The sequence below is a fragment of the Megascapheus bottae genome, chromosome 26, assembly GCF_031878675.1.
Source record: "Megascapheus bottae isolate mThoBot1 chromosome 26, mThoBot2.hap1, whole genome shotgun sequence".
Lineage (NCBI taxonomy): Eukaryota > Metazoa > Chordata > Mammalia > Rodentia > Geomyidae > Megascapheus > Megascapheus bottae.
This window is the reverse complement of record NC_143534.1, coordinates 3,374,165-3,391,718: the sequence shown is the minus strand read 5'-3', so window position 1 is coordinate 3,391,718 and position 17,554 is coordinate 3,374,165. Positions and strand designations below refer to the sequence as shown.

The 17,554-nt window shown below is 49.4% G+C and overlaps 1 protein-coding gene across 2 annotated transcripts in view; it reads left to right on the top strand.

Annotated features, from left to right (window-relative positions):
• The window catches only part of Dip2c (DIP2 acetate--CoA ligase C (putative)), a 228,832-nt gene that overhangs the window by 184,792 nt on the left and 26,486 nt on the right, over positions 1-17,554 (top strand). For both annotated transcript variants that reach the window (XM_090318795.1, XM_090318794.1), the window contains 9 exons: positions 1,293-1,357; positions 3,403-3,496; positions 3,645-3,764; positions 5,094-5,208; positions 11,722-11,861; positions 13,749-13,885; positions 14,236-14,444; positions 15,466-15,580; positions 16,281-16,482. In XM_090318795.1, the coding sequence (XP_090174921.1) occupies positions 1,293-1,357; positions 3,403-3,496; positions 3,645-3,764; positions 5,094-5,208; positions 11,722-11,861; positions 13,749-13,885; positions 14,236-14,444; positions 15,466-15,580; positions 16,281-16,482 (1,197 nt within the window). The remainder of the gene's footprint in view (positions 1-1,292; positions 1,358-3,402; positions 3,497-3,644; positions 3,765-5,093; positions 5,209-11,721; positions 11,862-13,748; positions 13,886-14,235; positions 14,445-15,465; positions 15,581-16,280; positions 16,483-17,554) is intronic.

Genomic DNA, 17,554 nt, shown 5'->3' with positions numbered 1-17,554 from the left:
CATCAACCTGCTCCTCTGTGGGGAGCAGCTGCAGGGTGTAATTGGAATGGTTACAGGAGGCCCAGAAGTAACCATGGCACCAGCTCTAAACTGGACCTAGAGAAGGAAGGACTAACATGGATCCCTCTATGACCTAGCTTGTCACCTCTGACTCCTGTACAGAGGCACAGACACACACACACACACAGGTCTCTTTCTAGAGTTACTGGTCCTTCCACTTAAGAACAAGATGCTTTTCTTTATTTTTCCCTACTGTTGGCATTCTTTCCTCTTCACTCTGATAATCATCCTTCCTTCTCTATCTTCATCTCATCACTTTTGTATGGGCCGGGAGTTTGGCCTAGTGGTTAAAGTGCTTGCCTAGCATGCATGAAGACCCGGGTTCCATTCCTTGGTACCACATACGTAGAAAAAAGCTGGAAGTAGTGCTGAGGCTCAAGTGGCAGAGCTCTAGCCTTGAGAAAGTCCAAGGACAGTGCTCAGGCTCTGAGCAGAATCCCAGAACTGGCAAAAAATAAATTGCTTTTGTATAAGGGAATCGAGGAGGTTTTCTTTGTGCTGGTAACCTCCATGTTTTAGCGTCTGAGAGGAGAGCAGGGACTTGCTACTGAGGGAACGAGTGGGAGCGCTGAGGAGCGTGTATGCAGGCTCGGAAGACTCTCGTTTACCTGCGTGGGCAAGTGAAACAACCAGGGGACTTCGGCATCGTCATTAGCCTATGCTCTCCTCCCAGCCCCCAATATGGCTGCCAGGCCATGCAGGCCCTGCTTCCACCTAGTTTCGCCCGTTGTCTTACCCCGCCCCCTGTTGGAAGGGTCGTTCCCTGCATCCTCCCATCCTCCTCCACTCCTGTCTTTAGTTTTCACTCCCTTGAAGACCTTGGGTAGAGCAGCCCAGGCCTGGACCGGCCCCGGCCCTTCCTCCTCCTCATGTTGTTGACAAAGAGGACTTCCCGCCCCTGAGACACACAGCAGAGACGTGAAAGGACAGACAGACAGAGACAGGGAAATCAGTCCCAGTACCTAAGAGGAGAACTAGGTGTTTTTCAGTGATACACAGGCGGCTCTTGGCCCTCACTTATGAGCTGGTATCTGCGTAGAACCCCCCTCCAAGCCTCCGGGGCGCCTTTTTACTGCCGTGAGGAAAGTCTGCTGAATTTTTGGGAAGATACTGTGAGATGCTCGCCTTCCACGATGCGCTGTAACCTACCACCCCACCCAGCGAGCTCCCACGAGCGTTTTCTCTGCACCTGTGCCCGTGTCGTTTTGACACCGATTCTTCTTCTTGTGCAGCTGAAACCATCGTGAATGTGCTGGACTTCAAGAAGGATGTGGGGCTCTGGCACGGTATCCTGACGGTGAGTGGCATAGCTTCACCATATCTGTCACAGGGGCGGGCCCACGTCACACGGAGAATGCCACAGAAATCTGCATACAGAAAGAAGGGTCTGTGGTTTCTTGGTAAGACAGACCAAATAAGCGTCCCCTGCTCTAGCTGACTGCACGGAGAGGGCTCATTTCTGACACCTACATGCTGCATCCCTGCTGGGATGCACAAACACACTTCTGCTTGGGTGAGGGGAAGGGCCTCGAGGCCTGTGGCCAGGCCTGTCATTCCCAGTCCACCTATGTTCTCGACATGGGTGGTCAGATTATGGAGTGTCCTGGAAAGTCAGTGCTGGGTTTATGAGCCCACGTGCCCTGCCGCTTCTCACCTCCATAATGGAGTCATTCCCCTGCCAGGGAAGGGGGGCTCCTAGGTTCACAGCGTCACCTTGCAGGGGACTGATCTGGACCCCGGCCTAGAGGACTTGGTCCTGGGTGAGTCACCTCGCTGCCACCCTCCAAAGCCAGGTGGCCCTATGACCCCTTGACAGCACCCACCGCCTCTCCCTGGAGATGCTGGCAGCTCCTCTTGCCCAGTGCCAAGTAGGAGGAAGCCAGGCCTGCCGGGTGGCCTCGGAGGATGTGAGCACAGCACAATGCCAGCCAGAAAGGACTGGGCCTGCCCCGTGCCACCAGACGACATGACGCTGCAGCCGTGTGGAGCGGCACGTGCCGAGAGGGCATGCAGGTCCTGCTTACAGCACGCTCTTGCTTTTGTGTATAAGTCCATTCTGGGCATCCATTTCAAGGAAGCTTCTTTTTGACGGGTCTAGATGTCACTGTGATTAAGACAAACTTTCCACGCTGCCTTACTTGTCAGGTCACATTTAATTAGAAAATTTATTGTACTAGAAAAATGAATCTTCAATGAACCAAAAGGCTAGTAAAATGAGTATTAAATGAAAAGGTTTTTATTTACAGTCGGCATCTAACTATACACATTTACATAGTACGGTGTGATGTTTCAGCACCTCGATGAGGTACAAACATTCGATGAAGATAAATGGCATATCTGTCACGCTCAGGCGTATAACCTTTCTCTATATTAGAAATCTTTAGAAGCCTCTCTACTAACTTTTCTGAAATACTCAGTTTTGTCAGCAATTGTTACCCCCGGGCTACAGAACACCTGTCCCCGTCAGCCATCTTCCCCTCCCCGTCCTTCCCAGCTAGGGATAACCACTAGTGTATTTTCTACTTCTTGGAGATCAATATTTTATATAAGTAAGTACAACAGTGTTTGTCTCTGTGTGCATGGCTTATATCACTTAGCACAGTACTTAGTTCCTTATATCACTTAGCACAGTACTTAGTTCCTTATATCACTTAGCACAGTACTTAGTTCCTCGGAGGTCAGAGTCTCATGGACTTTCTTGTCCCCTGACTGGCTTTTGAACCATAATCCTCAGATCTCAGCCTCCTGAGTCGTTAGGATTAAGCCAGTGCCTGGCTTATTTTCTATATTTTTTAATGAATCCCCAGGTCTCATAATTTCTGTAGTCATACATGCTTCCCTCCTCTGCGGTTTTTTTTCTTTTTTGGTAATAGCGATTCCAGCTGGGGTGAGATGATAACTTATTGTGAAGCTGATTTATATTTCCCTTATTAGTTGAGTTGAGACTTGCTGATTCCTACACTTTTTGGCCACTTGTGTATCCTCTTTTGAGAAACCTCTGTTGAGGTCATTTCAGTTCGCTTCCAGTGTTACTAAGGAAAGCGTTTCAACTTCCATTCTTTGAGTCCGTGTGGCGTCGTTGAGGAAAAGCAGAAGCGGAGAGGATGGAGTAGCCATTGGCACGCCACTCCTTTTCAAGATTTTGCCAGGGTGTACACCTTACAGCGTGGATAGGTCTGCACTCACGCCTCAGCACATCCTGGGAGTGAAGCTCGCCCTCCCATCGGATGCTTCTGCCTGTTGAGCCTCTTGGCAGATGTGTTCCCCTGCTAGCAAGGAGCAAGCTTCCTCCTCTGTGCAAAGCGCCCCCTGCTTAACCTGTCACCTGTGCCTCGGTTTCAGAGCGTCATGAACATGATGCACGTCATCAGCATTCCGTACTCGCTGATGAAGGTGAACCCCCTCTCCTGGATCCAGAAGGTCTGCCAGTACAAAGGTTGGTCTCCACCGTACCCATGGAAGCATCGGTGACCCAGTATTGGTGATCACCATTCCCGCGCCCCCCCCCCTTTTTTTTTTTGGTTTTCTTTTTTCAGGATAAGCCAGCGATGGTGACCCATGGTAACTTCTGCTTTTCTTCATAGCGAAAGTGGCGTGTGTGAAATCGAGAGATATGCACTGGGCACTGGTGGCCCACAGAGACCAGAGAGATGTCAACCTGTCCTCTCTCCGCATGTTGATAGTGGCTGATGGAGCCAATCCCTGTAAGTGAGGAGGGCCCTTCTTCCCCATATCTCTCTCACACAGTAGTTAACCAGGGTTATTTGCTGTCGCCAGAAAGCAGAATGGTTAAAAAATGTGTTTGTAGGTGGACACACTGGGGTTAAAGGGAAAGTCCTGGGGTTTTAGAGGGGAAAAAAGTCCTGGCTCTATAGAAAATCAACAACTTGCTCTTTAAGTTGTGTATTCTCAGATGCAAAATGGCCTCAAATTCTAAAGTTCCTTTGAGGATTAAGTGAGGTATTCTTTCCTGGGCATTCCAGGAATGTGAACAGGATCTTATGGTAGTTCTGTCATTAGTAGATGCATTCCTTACCAAATCTGGTACCCGAAAATTTCCAGAGGCAATTTATATCACTTTTACAGAACACTACTGGTGCACCTTGAAAAATATTTTCAGCAGCTGACACAAGCACCTAGATAGTGTGCTTTTTGTGAAGAGAGTACATAATGGGAGAAGCCACGCAGACTCAAATGAAATTTGACCACTTTGGTAAAATGTACATCCCGTATTTTTGAACAAGTGCAGCACTGTCTTAGTTCCTGGTGGATCAAAGTGATCAAATAAACAAATAACTTAGTTTTATAAATAAATGGTTCTTGGGGCCGGGAGTTTGGCCTAGTGGTAGAGTGCTTGCCTAGCATGCATGAAGACCCAGGTTCAATTCCTCAGTACCACATACATAGAAAAGCCAGAAGTAGTGCTGTGGCTCAAGTGGCAGAGTGCTAGCCTTGAGGAAAGCCCAAAGACAGTACTCAGGCACTGAGTTCAAGCCCTAGGACTAAAAAAAAAAAAAAAAAAAGATTCTTTTATTTGTAAAATAATGGATATTTTGTGAGCTAACTGAATGAATATTTTATTAAATCCCTAATATTAAAGGACAATGTATTTTGTATAATGCAAAGTAAATCTGCGTTGGAAATAGTTAATTGGACATATTCTTAGTAATCTTCAGGTAATCATTCAGGTTAATCTGGAGAAAAGTTTTCACTTAGCTAAGTGCAGATTTATATATTTCTTGGAATTCCCATATGGAAAGCAGCAAAGCAAGTTTCAGAAAAGTTAGGAAAGTGACTTTATCAGTCAACAAAAATGTGGAAGCTGGTTTTTTTTCATTGTTGACCTCTGTAAGTTCAAGAATATCGTCTTTCATTCAAAACCTAAATGCTAAGTTGTATTAAAGGGATTATTTCTCCTTGCTGCCAACTTCTTTTTGTGCCTAAATCCTACCTTGAAAACCATTTGATACTACAGGAGGTTTTCGGGCCCCTCAGTGAGCCCTTGCCTGATCATTATCCCTCTCTTCCTCCAGGGTCTATTTCTTCTTGTGACGCGTTTCTCAATGTCTTCCAAAGCAAAGGCCTTCGTCAAGAGGTCATCTGTCCCTGTGCGAGCTCACCAGAGGCCCTTACGGTGGCCATCCGGAGGTACTGGGTGACATGGGTTAAAATTGACAGCCCGGAGAGTGTCCCAGAGGCTTCAAAATCATAGCGGTTAATGTGCAGTGTGAGAAAAAGAACAGGGCCTAACCTTTTCACAATGAGTTCATTTCTCTCGTAGGAGTGAAGCCCGACTCTTTTGGATGACCTGTCCAGATTGATTAGCTAGAACACCATTCCTCACTCTCTGCCGCTCTGTCATAACCGCGGAGTTATTGGACCTCTGCGGAATTGTGTAGAATCAGCGCCGTCTTGCGTTGGTGGGCTAGTCAGGTGGTCCTTGGCATGCAGGGTTAGAATGGAGGAAACATTGGATGAGATGAGATGTTTGTGGCGAGGCACGTGCCCTCATCTTGTTGTCTTTGCTTTCCATCCATGGTTTTTGAGCAGCCTGGTTGAACACAAAAGGTGCCCGGGCCTATGGTGACCAGAATCCCACAGCCAGAGGAGTGGGGGTCCTCGGGAGCTCTTGCTGGACTCTACAGTAGCCTGAGGCCTTGATGTCGGGTCCAGCCTGCTTCAGAAGAGCACAGTGTCTTGAGGGGAAGTAGGTGGGAAGATGTCGCCTGCATCCTATGAGAATGAGAAGACCGACAGTAGTCGGTGTAGTACCTAGTCCTTGGTCATCAGTACCCGGGTCGAGTGTCACGCACCCATTGACTCTCTCCTTATCCATCGTGTGTGAGAAAGGAGACTTTGCAGTGTGTAAGTGCTTAAAACGTTAGTTCTCTGTGTGGTTGTGGTCCATCTCCAGGTTTTCTTTCCTACATCGCACAGCTGTACTCTATTATAAGAATGGGTGGCATGGGAAATTTGGTGTACAAATAACAATTCTACTGTATTACTCAAAGATTGGGTTTTCCAAAAGTAGACACTGCGAGAGTTTAAGGAAACTTGTGATGCTTTTTGGTATTTAGTACTCTCTGTTATTAACTAGATTTCATGACTGAGAAACTGAAAGCCTTTACTGTAGCTGAAGCCACTTTAATCTTGGCTAAATCAGAATGTCGGGCCATCCTGACAGTGCAATAGATGGTGGGATGGAGGACCATGGGCCAGAGTCCAGTCTTCAATTGTCAGGAAGATTGTACATGTACGGATTCTGTGAAGAACCTTTAACCTTGGAGTACAGAATACTCTTGGACTGTGTGATGAAGCACATTTTCAGTCACACAACTAGGTTGTTCCAACATCCTTTTTGCATGTATGCCTAATTTGTACACTAAGAGAGAGCTCACCAAGAAGATTGAGCCTCCGTGGTAGAGTGCTAACCTTGAGCAAAAGTGGCTGAGGGACAGAGCCTAGGCCCAGAGTTCAAGCCCCAGGACCTCAAAAAAAAATAAGTACATCTTGAGAAAGCTATTTAAGTAGAGGTCTTGGAAAATATCCTTAGGGCTTTTGGTGCAGAGACAAAATGGATGCTTTGTTAAGTGTCATTGAGGTCCAGTGGGAGAATCTCCTGTTCTCCTGAGGTTTAATACTGGTACTTTTAAAAAGAAAACAAGCATGTGGTGGTTACCTTCCGAGTACTGTTGTAGAGAAAGGACTGGAACGGGTTTGAAGGGATTGAAGGAGGATTTTTTTTTTTAATCCAAGCAAATTGTGTCCGTGTTTAATAATCTTCCAGAGGTAGCTTGTTCTGCCTTGGTAACGAAGAGGAGGTGGGCTTCCAGCTGATCACTGGCTGGCTTTTAGTTCACTTAATTAAGAAATAATACTTGGTCATTATCTCCGGTAATTGGCGACGATAGAATTGCAGGTGTATTCTGCCCCCCCCACCCCCCACTGGTAGACTTCTGACCTTTTTGGAACATGCAACACTCTGTGACTCTCTTCTGCCGGAAATGTGGATGAGCAAAGAGGCGGGAGTCACAGATGAAATGGACCCAGACTGCAGGTGTGGGCTGCAGACCGGCCGGGTGGCGCCTGCAGCCGGAATCTTCCCGGGATCTGTAGCGCTGCTCCTTTTAGGGCAGCAGCCCCGGGGCGTGGAGTACCTTCACTTAGTTTCTCTGCTTAATCACAGCAAATGCCTCTCCTGCAAAAGATAACATGCTGGAAGGTTCCAGGACTTATAATCCATGACACCTCCACGCATGCCGGGGGCAGGAAGCAGAGGATTGCAGCAGGGTCCAGGAGAGGACCTGGGAGAGGGAAGAGACCAGCACCCAGGCATCCGATGGCGAGCCCTAACGCAGCCAGACCTGGCTAGCACTCACCCCGTCAGTGTTTCCTTCACAGAAAGGCTGTCTTCCTCCCAGTTTTCACGGTAGGGTGGTTGAGCTCTCCTAAGGGCGTGTGTTGGAGAACGGCAGGTAGCGAGCGCGGACGATGTCTGCTGACAGGCAGAACTCGCACTGTTCTGGGTGAGGACTGAGGACCGACCTCCTGTGTGAGCCCTGTTTTGGCTCTGTGCTGTGGTTTGGGCGTGGCTCTGTCATCTTTGTGTATGCCTGTTGGTCCCCAGAGCCCTCCCTGAATAGTACTTGTTGGTAGAGCTCCTCGTGGCGGTTGTAGCTTTGTAAGAAGAGGAAGGACACCCTGGCATTGCCCTGCACTGCCCTCTGCACCCTCGGGGTTAGGACTCGGCACAGCTCCCTGACAATACTGGCCCCGTGTTCTTGGGCTTCCCAGCCATCAGAAAAGGGCGAGAGGAAACCAGTATTGTTGGTGAGTTACCAGTCTGTGGCATTCCCTGACAGCAACAGAGAATGGGTCAAGACACTCGGGTCTTTCCAGGGATTTCTTCTTTCATCCTGTTATATCCCATAATGTTTTGTATAAACTCTTTTTGCCTCAGGACTAGAAAAATATGGAGAAGCATGGATTTGTAATGCCTAAATTCATGGGTAGAATTATAAAACAAGCACAAGCTGGGAAGTAAAAATCAGGAGATTGTTTACTGTCCCCAAATCTGCTATCCGAGCCTATTTTATTTCTAGAATACAGAGAACAGAATTGATTTTTTTTTGAACGCTGCTATGAGAAAGCTTTTTCAACTAAAATAAAATGTTCTTGACCTTTTTTAACTACAAAGTGCTCTTTCAGTGCCTATTGATGATGTAGAAATGCAACAGTGATGGTTATGTATATAACACTAATTAAGACAGTCATTCTAGAGAAAAATGAAGTGACTGCAAGTCCTCACAGCCGTCCTCTGCAGTGACAAAGCTGGGAGAGCAGACAGGGGAAAGCCAGATGCAGAGGGAGGCTCTCCACTCTCCAGTGCACATCTGATGTGTTATCTGATATATTGGATATATGCATATTTGGTTATTTGAGAGCGGATAGGAAAGGGGGGGAAACAAGATGAGGGGCGGGGGTGGGGGAGGGAAATGGGGACCGAGACATGAGAAAGGGTATCAATATATGTGAAGTAATGCACTCTCTATCTGGTGAATATAATGTAACCCTTCTATTAATTACAATAAAAAGTATATAAAAAAGAAAAAAATAAAGTGTAGGCACCTTCTCATAATTTAAAAAAAAAAAAAAGAAAATGAACTGATCTCTGTCTGGGACATAAGCAAGGACCCAGATCTAAAGAAGCGAACCTGAGTTTGTGAATTAAAGTGGGGCTTTAAAAACCCTGATGACTACTTAAAAAAGTACCCTCAGAGATTTCCCTCTTTAGTGTTCTTGCACTGGAGTTTGACCTCAAGGCCTTTCACTCTTGCTTGGCTTTCTTGCTCCTGGATGTTACTCTGCCGCCTAGAATCTTGCCTCCAGCTCAGCTTTTTGCTAGTCATTCTCTGAGATAGTCTCATGGACTTTTCTGCCTGGGCTGACTTTGAACTCAGTCCTTCTAGACTCAGCTTCCTGAGTAGCTAGGATTATAAGTGTGGTCCACCAAGCAAGGCTCTGATGTTTTTCCCGAGAAAGATATACACACTTTGTAATTATATCTAACGTTTGGATAAAATCCCAAAACGTCTCTGACCACAAGATAGTCTTGGGTGAGAACGACTACATGAGAGTGTGACTTCGTATAACGCCCAGTTGCCTCGTGATTGTGTCATCTTGCTCAGATTGTCCCAGCCACTTGCATTGGAGAGTCTTGATGTGTGTGTGTGTGTGTGTGTGTGTGTGTGTGTGTGTGTGTGTTTAAATTGTTCTCAGAAGTTTTTCTTCAGCCTAGGAGCATGAGCGATCATAAGGCCCTGAGATCAAACCTCAGTACCAGAAAATTGGTGGTGACCCCAATTCTGTACTGGCTCTAGCCTGGACTTTGCTTGTTAAGGCATGGAAAGTATTGTCAGGGAAACAAAATGCAATTTGCACAAAGTGTGGTGCCGTCTAGCTTTTGACTGCAAAAAACAACCACATATGAATAGTATATTCATCAAGACAAGTCCAAAGACTGTACAGTACGTTAGGCAGGTGAGGGGTTCTGAGGTGCCACTAAACCCTTGAGAAAGAGGGAGAGGGTTCAGAAACAGCAATAAAGGGGTGACCTTGATTGTAGTGTGTTATGTGTGTGCATGCAGATGTTATAATGAGGCTCCTCGGGTCGTTAGCGTGCACATTCTGTGATGATGTGTGTCATGTGGACATATTCCAGTGGGCACTGCAGACGAGGCGGATGAGGGGGAGGAGAAGGAGAGGGCAGCTCCCTGTGTTTGTTCTCCAAATGCACCATCGTCCCCAAGCTGAGAGCTCTTAGTGAATCGAAGGGGCCTCTAGGAGAGGAGAGGAATGGAGGGTCTTTGCAAAAGTATTCAGTGACTGACAGACGTCTTCCAGGCTCTGCCAGGGTAACCATGGCCCTGCTCAGGGATGGAACTCGTCGTAACTGACCCCCTTCCTGGTGTGTGAATGCGTTCTGAGCCTGGCCAGGCTGGGCCTGCGGTGAGGAGTGGAGTAGATGGGTTTCTTCAGGTGTCACACGGCATTGTTACCTAGAGCCGTTTCGCGTGTTTGCGTAGATTGGAGATGTTGCGGAGAGGAGGGCATTACCAGACATATCTTTTAACTGGCGTGCATCATGTGGGGTTCTGGTCAGTTGTCTTGGGGTGCGCTTCTTGTGAGGTCATGTGTCTAGCACTGCCCCACGCTGCGTATTTTCCTCTTGCTGTCTCTAAGTGTAGAAACTGCCGGTGTGCAAGCCTGGAAATCTCCTCGTAACTCATTGTGAGACAGGCAGCGCTGCGCAGGGCATCAGAGGCTGACGCTGAATGTGGACAAATGAACCTCTGTTTTTCTTAGCCTATTCTCAATTTACTGTTGCTGGTTATGAAATGTTTCTGGATCTCCACGAGTTCTCCTCGTTCCTTAGAATTCTTATTTCCTAAGCAAATAGGAAAGGAGAAAGCAAGATCACTTAGCTGGGTTACTTCTCGAGGGAACTGGGACTGAAACAATGAGAAATGTTTCCTTACCCAGTTGGGGAAAGTTCTCAGGTTTGATCCTCGGTGTTGGCTGGAGGGCTCGGCGGTACTGCTGAGCAGCTGAGTGCGGAGCTGGGCGCCGGTTCTCCACTGGCCCCCGCACCTCACTCTGCCCCTGTGGCTGGGGCTGCACGGGTCAGGTGGAGCACGCTGCCAGCACGTGGAAATGTGGCCACAGCCCTGTGCGGCCAGTGCCAGCTGAGAAATGGCCTGGCGAGCTCTTCATGAGCGCCTCGAGACGTCCTAATCCTTGGCAGCATCGATGGGATTTTGATTCTTTGGTTGTCTTTGTACAGGTGTAGCTAGAAAGGTTTCTCCCAGTGTGGAAATTAAACAAAATAAATGATTGCCAGCGGGTGCAGGTATAGACCGTGTCACAGTGTACAGCGGGGTTGGGCTCCGTCCACGTTTGCTGGAGGAACATTCCAGGTAAAGGCAGAAACCTGCACAGAAGCCCATGGGGGCTGGGAGTCATCTGGGGTGCTAGAGGAAGGAGAGGGTGGAAATGAAGCCAGGGAGCTGGGGAGGCCCTGCCCCCCGGTGCCCTCAGCGGGTAAGGGAGATGGATGGCGAGCCTGGCCATGTCTCTAGCACCGTGCTTTGTCTGAAACTCGCACCTCCATCCAGAGCTTCTCCCTCTGGATGAAGCGCGGACATCCAGATCGTTTTCCTTCACACCCAACAGCCAGAGCGGCACGGGATAAATGGCAGTCTAGATGGACTCACAGGAAATGGAGCATGTCTGAATGAAGCGGGCCTGCCAGGATTTCTGTCGTCTCTGTTGGCTTTTCTGTAGCCTTGGAATTGTCCCTTCCTCTTAGCCTTTCGTAAGACTAGAAAATCATACTTCACAAAGAGCAGGAGTGAGGAAGGGCTGAGCAGGCCCGTGGTGAGGAGGCAGCAGAGCGGGGGCTTTCTGTTCTGAGCTGCTAGAAACTTCCTGGGAGCCCCAGGCAGGCTCAGATCCAGACCTCACGTGCCTGGACCACAGCTGAATGCCGCCGCCCCCGGCACCCACGGCAGCGGGCTCCTCCGGGTTTGGGCTGGGGTCCCAAGGGTCTACCTTAAGGCCGGCATGTGCTTACACACACTCAGCTGCCACTTTGCTTTTCAGGCCTACGGACGACAGCAACCAGCCCCCGGGCCGGGGCGTGCTGTCCATGCACGGACTCACCTACGGCGTCATCCGCGTGGACTCGGAGGAGAAGCTGTCCGTGCTCACCGTGCAGGACGTGGGCCTCGTCATGCCTGGAGGTGAGTGAGCTCGTGGTCCGGCCTCACTGGGTGCCGGGCAGGCACTGACCCCCGCACTTGGGCCCAGGGCGTCTTGTGTTCAACAGAAGGCTTCTGCTCTGTGCCTGCCCTCTGGGTGCCAACGGAGGAGCGTGAGTCTATATGACCTACGAGACATGCCGTTCATTTTTTATATTTTTATAGTATTTCATAATAAACACACAGAAACGGTTTCCAGAAGTGAACAGAGACACCTGTGCACCTTGCTGTGCCGGCCTGGGGCTCCCGCCTGCATGCACTTCCTGGTCTTGCAGGACCCCACATGATAACACTGAGGCTCCCATTATGTTAGATGGGAGCCCAGGCCCCCTCCCAGTGGGGGTGCCTGCCCGGGATCTGTATGTCCTCTCTGGAGCCCTCTGACCGCCTCCAAGTAGAAGGGGGCAAGTCCACGCGTGAGCAGCGCTCTCCACCCACGGGGTCCCTGTGTCTTCTCAGAGGTAGACCTCTGCCTCGCTGCATGATCCCCAGGAGGCTGAAGGTGTCTGGCCTTTCCCAGGGCCCCGGGTAGAGCATAAAGGAAACCAAAGCAGATGCTGGCGCTCCTAGACCTGTAATTGGAACTGCTCCATGCGGGGTGCCTCTGTTACCCCGGCAACTCTCTCCAGTGTCCTTACAGCTTCAGGGACACCTTCAGCTTCCTTCAAACTCTATATTATAGTAGAGTAGTATTGTTATTGCCTCCTCCCTTTGTTAGCCAGGATGTCCTGGCTCTGTTTCTTCCTTCCTTCCTTCCTTCCTTCCCTCCTTCCTTCCTTCCTTTCTTTTTCTTAATAACTAGTTTTTAAATGAATAGATCCCTGTGGTGGAAGCATCCAAAGATTTAGGGAACACAATGAGAAAGTTTCCTTTATCCACTTGAGTCACCCACAAGCCTCTGGGTTTCCTTTCAGCAAGGCTCCAGGAAACCAGAAAGGAACGCACGCCCCTCCTGGGTGTGTATTTGTGTTCTCTTCTTGCTTGACTTTTTTTCCCCCACATAATAATAGAGTAGTAAGGTATACACCTTCGTGTTTTGTGTCTTAAGGGTTTGTTAGCACCTAAAGAACGTGTTCTTTTTGTGTTGTGAGGTTTGAATACATAATAATTCACCACTTCGACACCCGGGTCTGTTTCACTCTTGGCTCTCACCTGATGTGGTAATGAGCCTTGGGTGTGTAGGGTGGGAGTTTCTAATGGAGACATGCTAGAGATGAGATTTAGTTGAAAGGCAAGATGCCCACATCGTTCTGTTAATCGTTCAGAAAGTCCGTAAGGATATATATTCCCGCCATGGTGAATGGCTTTACCTCTTTCTCTGCCTTAATCTCACTGTGTTGTCAGCCTTTTTTTATTGTTAATAATCTGATAGGTGAAGAACGTTTCAGTGTAGTTCTGAGGGGAATTTTTCTTGCTGTGAGTCAAGTTAACATCTCGTGTTTCCTCTGGCTGTACCTCACAGAGCCTTTACGCCTTTATGCCGCCTCTCAGACACCAGGCCCTGGCTTGCTAACTGCACTTGTGATGGAATGATGGTGTTATGCAGGCTGCCGATGTGCAAACACTACGTGTGTGTGGCACAGATATTCCTGAGGATATTTATATTCCTCAGACCTAAATGGCGAGCCTGTCGTTCCCTTTTTAATACAGTTCACAATTAAAATTAAAGCAATTGAAACGATCAAGGTCACAACAGGGAAACCTGACATCTTGCTGCATGAGGCATCATGCCTCGGTTTAGGGTAAACGGGTACCTGGCTGTGACCGCCGGACGCTTTCAGACACGGCTTCTGTGTGTGGCTTCACCCATACTCATGTGCGTCTTCACCCCTCTCCCGTGCGCTCTGTGCTTCCCTGGCTTACTTGCAGCCATCATGTGTTCGGTGAAGCCGGATGGCATCCCCCAGTTGTGCAGGACAGACGAGATCGGGGAGCTGTGTGTGTGTGCAGTTGCCACGGGGACGTCGTATTATGGGCTGTCCGGCATGACCAAGAACACATTCGAGGTAGGTTGGCCATGAATGCTTCCTGAGTCCATCTTCACACAGCTGGAATTCCAAGGCGACGATTCTGCCCTTAAAATGGTTTATGCTCTCTCTTACTGATTTTGTCCTTGACAAATATGGTTTATCAGCACGTATACCTCCAAGAGTAAGTGCAGTTTTTGAAAAGGCCAGGTCTCCTTTGCTGCCATTCTCAGCTGTGCCTGTGTCATTACAGGGGCTCTGCACGAGGGGCGGGGGCTCCCGCGTCTGACAGGTGTCAGGTGGAAGTTACAGTCTGTCACCTCAGAAGGCAGGGACACTGGAGCCTAGCAGACCTGAGACGTGCCTTGACTGGAGTCTGCCTCTCCCAGGTCTTTCCCACGACGAGCTCAGGGGCCCCCATCAGTGAGTACCCGTTCATCAGGACGGGCTTGCTGGGCTTTGTCGGTCCTGGGGGCCTCGTCTTTGTGGTGGGCAAGATGGACGGCCTGATGGTGGTCAGCGGGCGGAGACACAATGCCGACGACGTGGTGGCCACAGCCCTGGCCGTGGAACCCATGAAATTTGTCTACAGAGGAAGGTGGGTCACTTTGACGTAGTTTCCTGTCCCGTAAGATCTGAGCTGCTGGAGCACCAGGATTTCACCCGCTTTGTGCATGTTCACTGGTTTATAAAACTTTCCTGGGGCCGGGAGCATGGTCTAGGGGTAGAGTGCTTGTCCAGCATGCACAAAGACCCGGGTTCGATTCCTTGGTACCACATACACAGAAAAAACCAGAAGTGGTGCTGTGGCTCAGGTGGTAGAGCTCGAGCCTTGAAAAAGTCCAAGGACAGTGCTCAGGCCCTAAGTCCAAGCCCCAGGACTGGCAAAAAAGAAAAATAAAAAATTCCTGAGCCCCTAACCATGTTTTCACCAAGTGAACTTGCAAACTAAGTAAAAAAAAAAAAAACATTTTAAAAACTTTCCAAATCAGCAGTTCTAATACGTAGAGTGCCAAGAGCCAGAACTCTGCTTGGCACCAGCCTGAGTCACAATTCCTGTGGAAAAGCCGGTGCCCTTTCTGCCCACCCCGGCTTCTGAGGTGTGTGCCCCTTGGAAGGAGGTCTGCGACTTCCTCCGTTGGTTTTAGTTTAGGAAGCGGATAGGCCTGCAGGAAGCAGAGGCTTCGTCCTGGCTGGGCCACTTTTGAATTCTCTCTAAAACTCGGCTCTGTTTCTGAGAAGGAGGGCCGTTAGCGCGGCCAGAGCCTGTGCTGACCATACGAGCAAACCCCCAGCGGGGACCGGTTAGGCGCTGTGGAGAATATGACTTCGCAGATGCGAACTCAGGATGTGAGCGGCAGGGGGGTCTCGGGTGTCAGCAATTCCCCGGGACAGCTCCTCCTGTCCATTCTCACAGGCGTGAGCCTCGTCTTGAAGTGCTCAGACCTTCCCGGGAGCCGTGCCTGGCTCTCCTCGTGAGCCCCACAGGCCGTTCCTGGCCCCCCAGCCCACGTGTGGGTCTTGGAAGCAGTTTGCGGCTGCAGGGGGATCAAGACTCCTCTGCTCCCTAACGGTGGTTCTGAATCCTTCCCTCACCACACGCCCTCTCTGTTCTGCAGGATAGCCGTGTTCTCCGTGACGGTCCTTCACGATGAAAGGATAGTAATCGTGGCGGAGCAGAGGCCAGACTCCACGGAGGAAGACAGCTTCCAGTGGATGAGCAGAGTGCTACAGGTCATCCAGCCTCTCCTAGCTCTCCGGCCTCACTGGACCTCAGGGCTCCTCCCTGTGGGCTCCTCCACTTCCCTCCTGTCCACCCACTGCGCATGCAGGAAACGAATGGAGCATGTGGGTGGGGGGGCTGCATGCTAAGGCGTTGCTTTGAACCCAGTTCCTGCCCTTTGTCCTGAGAAAGAAAGGAACAAGGAAGGTTTGCTCTTGCTCTTAGGATCTTGAGAATATCCTCTTTTCTCCAAATTCCCTTTTGGATTTTTTATGGTCTTCCACTAGTCCTATGTCAAGTGACTCAGTTTGGTGAGTGTAGTGAGAAAGCCCCTGGCCGGGACATTTTTATACCCAGAGGCTTCCTTGCACTTTCTGCTTGTCATAAACAGCATTCTGTGTGTATAAATATTTCCTAGAAGCAGGGTGTATGGCGGTGCGTGTCTGTAGTCCCAGTTGCTCAGGAGGACGTAAAGGCAGGGGGATTACAAGTTCACGACCAGCCTAAGCAGGATTGGAGAGCCTCTATCTCAAAATCCAAATAAAAGCACAGAGACTTGGGGAATGGCTCAAGTGAGAGACCATTCGGGAGACACTGGCTCCAACCCATTCTACCACCGAAGGAAGAAGAATTTTTTTAAATTAAAATACATGTGTGTGTCCACTGCGTAGTCTTCCCTGTTTCACTATTACCTCTTTCTTAATTCTCTAGGCGATTGACAGCATCCATCAAGTTGGAGTGTACTGCCTGGCCTTGGTGCCAGCCAATACACTTCCCAAAACGCCTCTGGGAGGGATCCACCTGTCGGAAACGAAGCAGCTCTTCCTGGAGGGCTCCCTTCACCCCTGCAACGTGCTCATGTGCCCGCACACGTGTGTCACAAACTTACCTAAACCTCGGCAAAAGCAACCAGGTACGTGAGGCCGCGCCTGGGGATACAGCTTCAGGACTGGCAAAGTAAAGGGGGGGGGGTGATGAATCAGGGAGCACCAGATGGCAGTGACGGGGAATTCGTTGTGAGAATGCACTGGGCTATGGACTGGAAGGACAGCATCCAGTGGCCGGGAGTAGAGTGCCTGCTTAGCAGGTATGAGCGCCTGAGTTCAAACCACAGTACTGCCAAAACCAAGGGTTAAAGCAAACCTGTCACGCATCATCAAAGGTAGCAGAGACATAAACGTTACAGAAGTGCGGCCCGCTGGGGACATTCCATCGGCGGGGGTGGCAGTCGCTGCCCAGCTCCTCGGGCCCACATTGCTTCTTATCTGGTGGCCACGTGTGGAGTATCTTGCTGCTCTCTCAGGTGAACTTTGTCCACCCCTTTCCCCACGTGAATTTGTCAAGCATTGCATGACAGGAAGTCAGTCGTCTAAACGTTGCTGGCTTGAAGATAAGTCAATGTGTACAAGGAGCCAGGGAGAGGAAATCTGAAGCTTAGATAGACACAGATTTGGAGGTAGGGCTCAGCTTTCCATTTTCAAATCCAGGCGGTGATTTATTATTAGTATATCCTACACATCAGCCTCACAGCAGGGAGATCAGTGATTCCAGATGGGAACAGATTTCCCAAGAGTTGCAGCAAGCAGACCTCTGGTCTCCAGGCAACCATTGGCCAAAGTAAGCACATAAGCCGGTGTGGTGCTCGGATCCCAAACTTCGCCTTCAGAGAAAGCAAGCAGAAATTAGCCTCCGTAAGAGGGATTATACTCAGTAGCAGAGGAGCACACAGTAAGGCTAGGATAAAGTGTCTGCCATATCACCCAGAATCTTGCTCTCCCTTCCTGGTTTTAATGCTTTAAGAAAATACATAGATGCGTTTAAGCTTCTTAGAAGAATCATCTTGCCCAGCCCCAGGAAGAATGGTAAGATACATTACCAACAGACACTAAAGATAAGAGACAAATGGCTGATAAGCAGGAATGCTGACTCTGGGGCTGCTTAATTATCTGGCAGACGCAATTAATTCACATGGTTCTAACATAGCA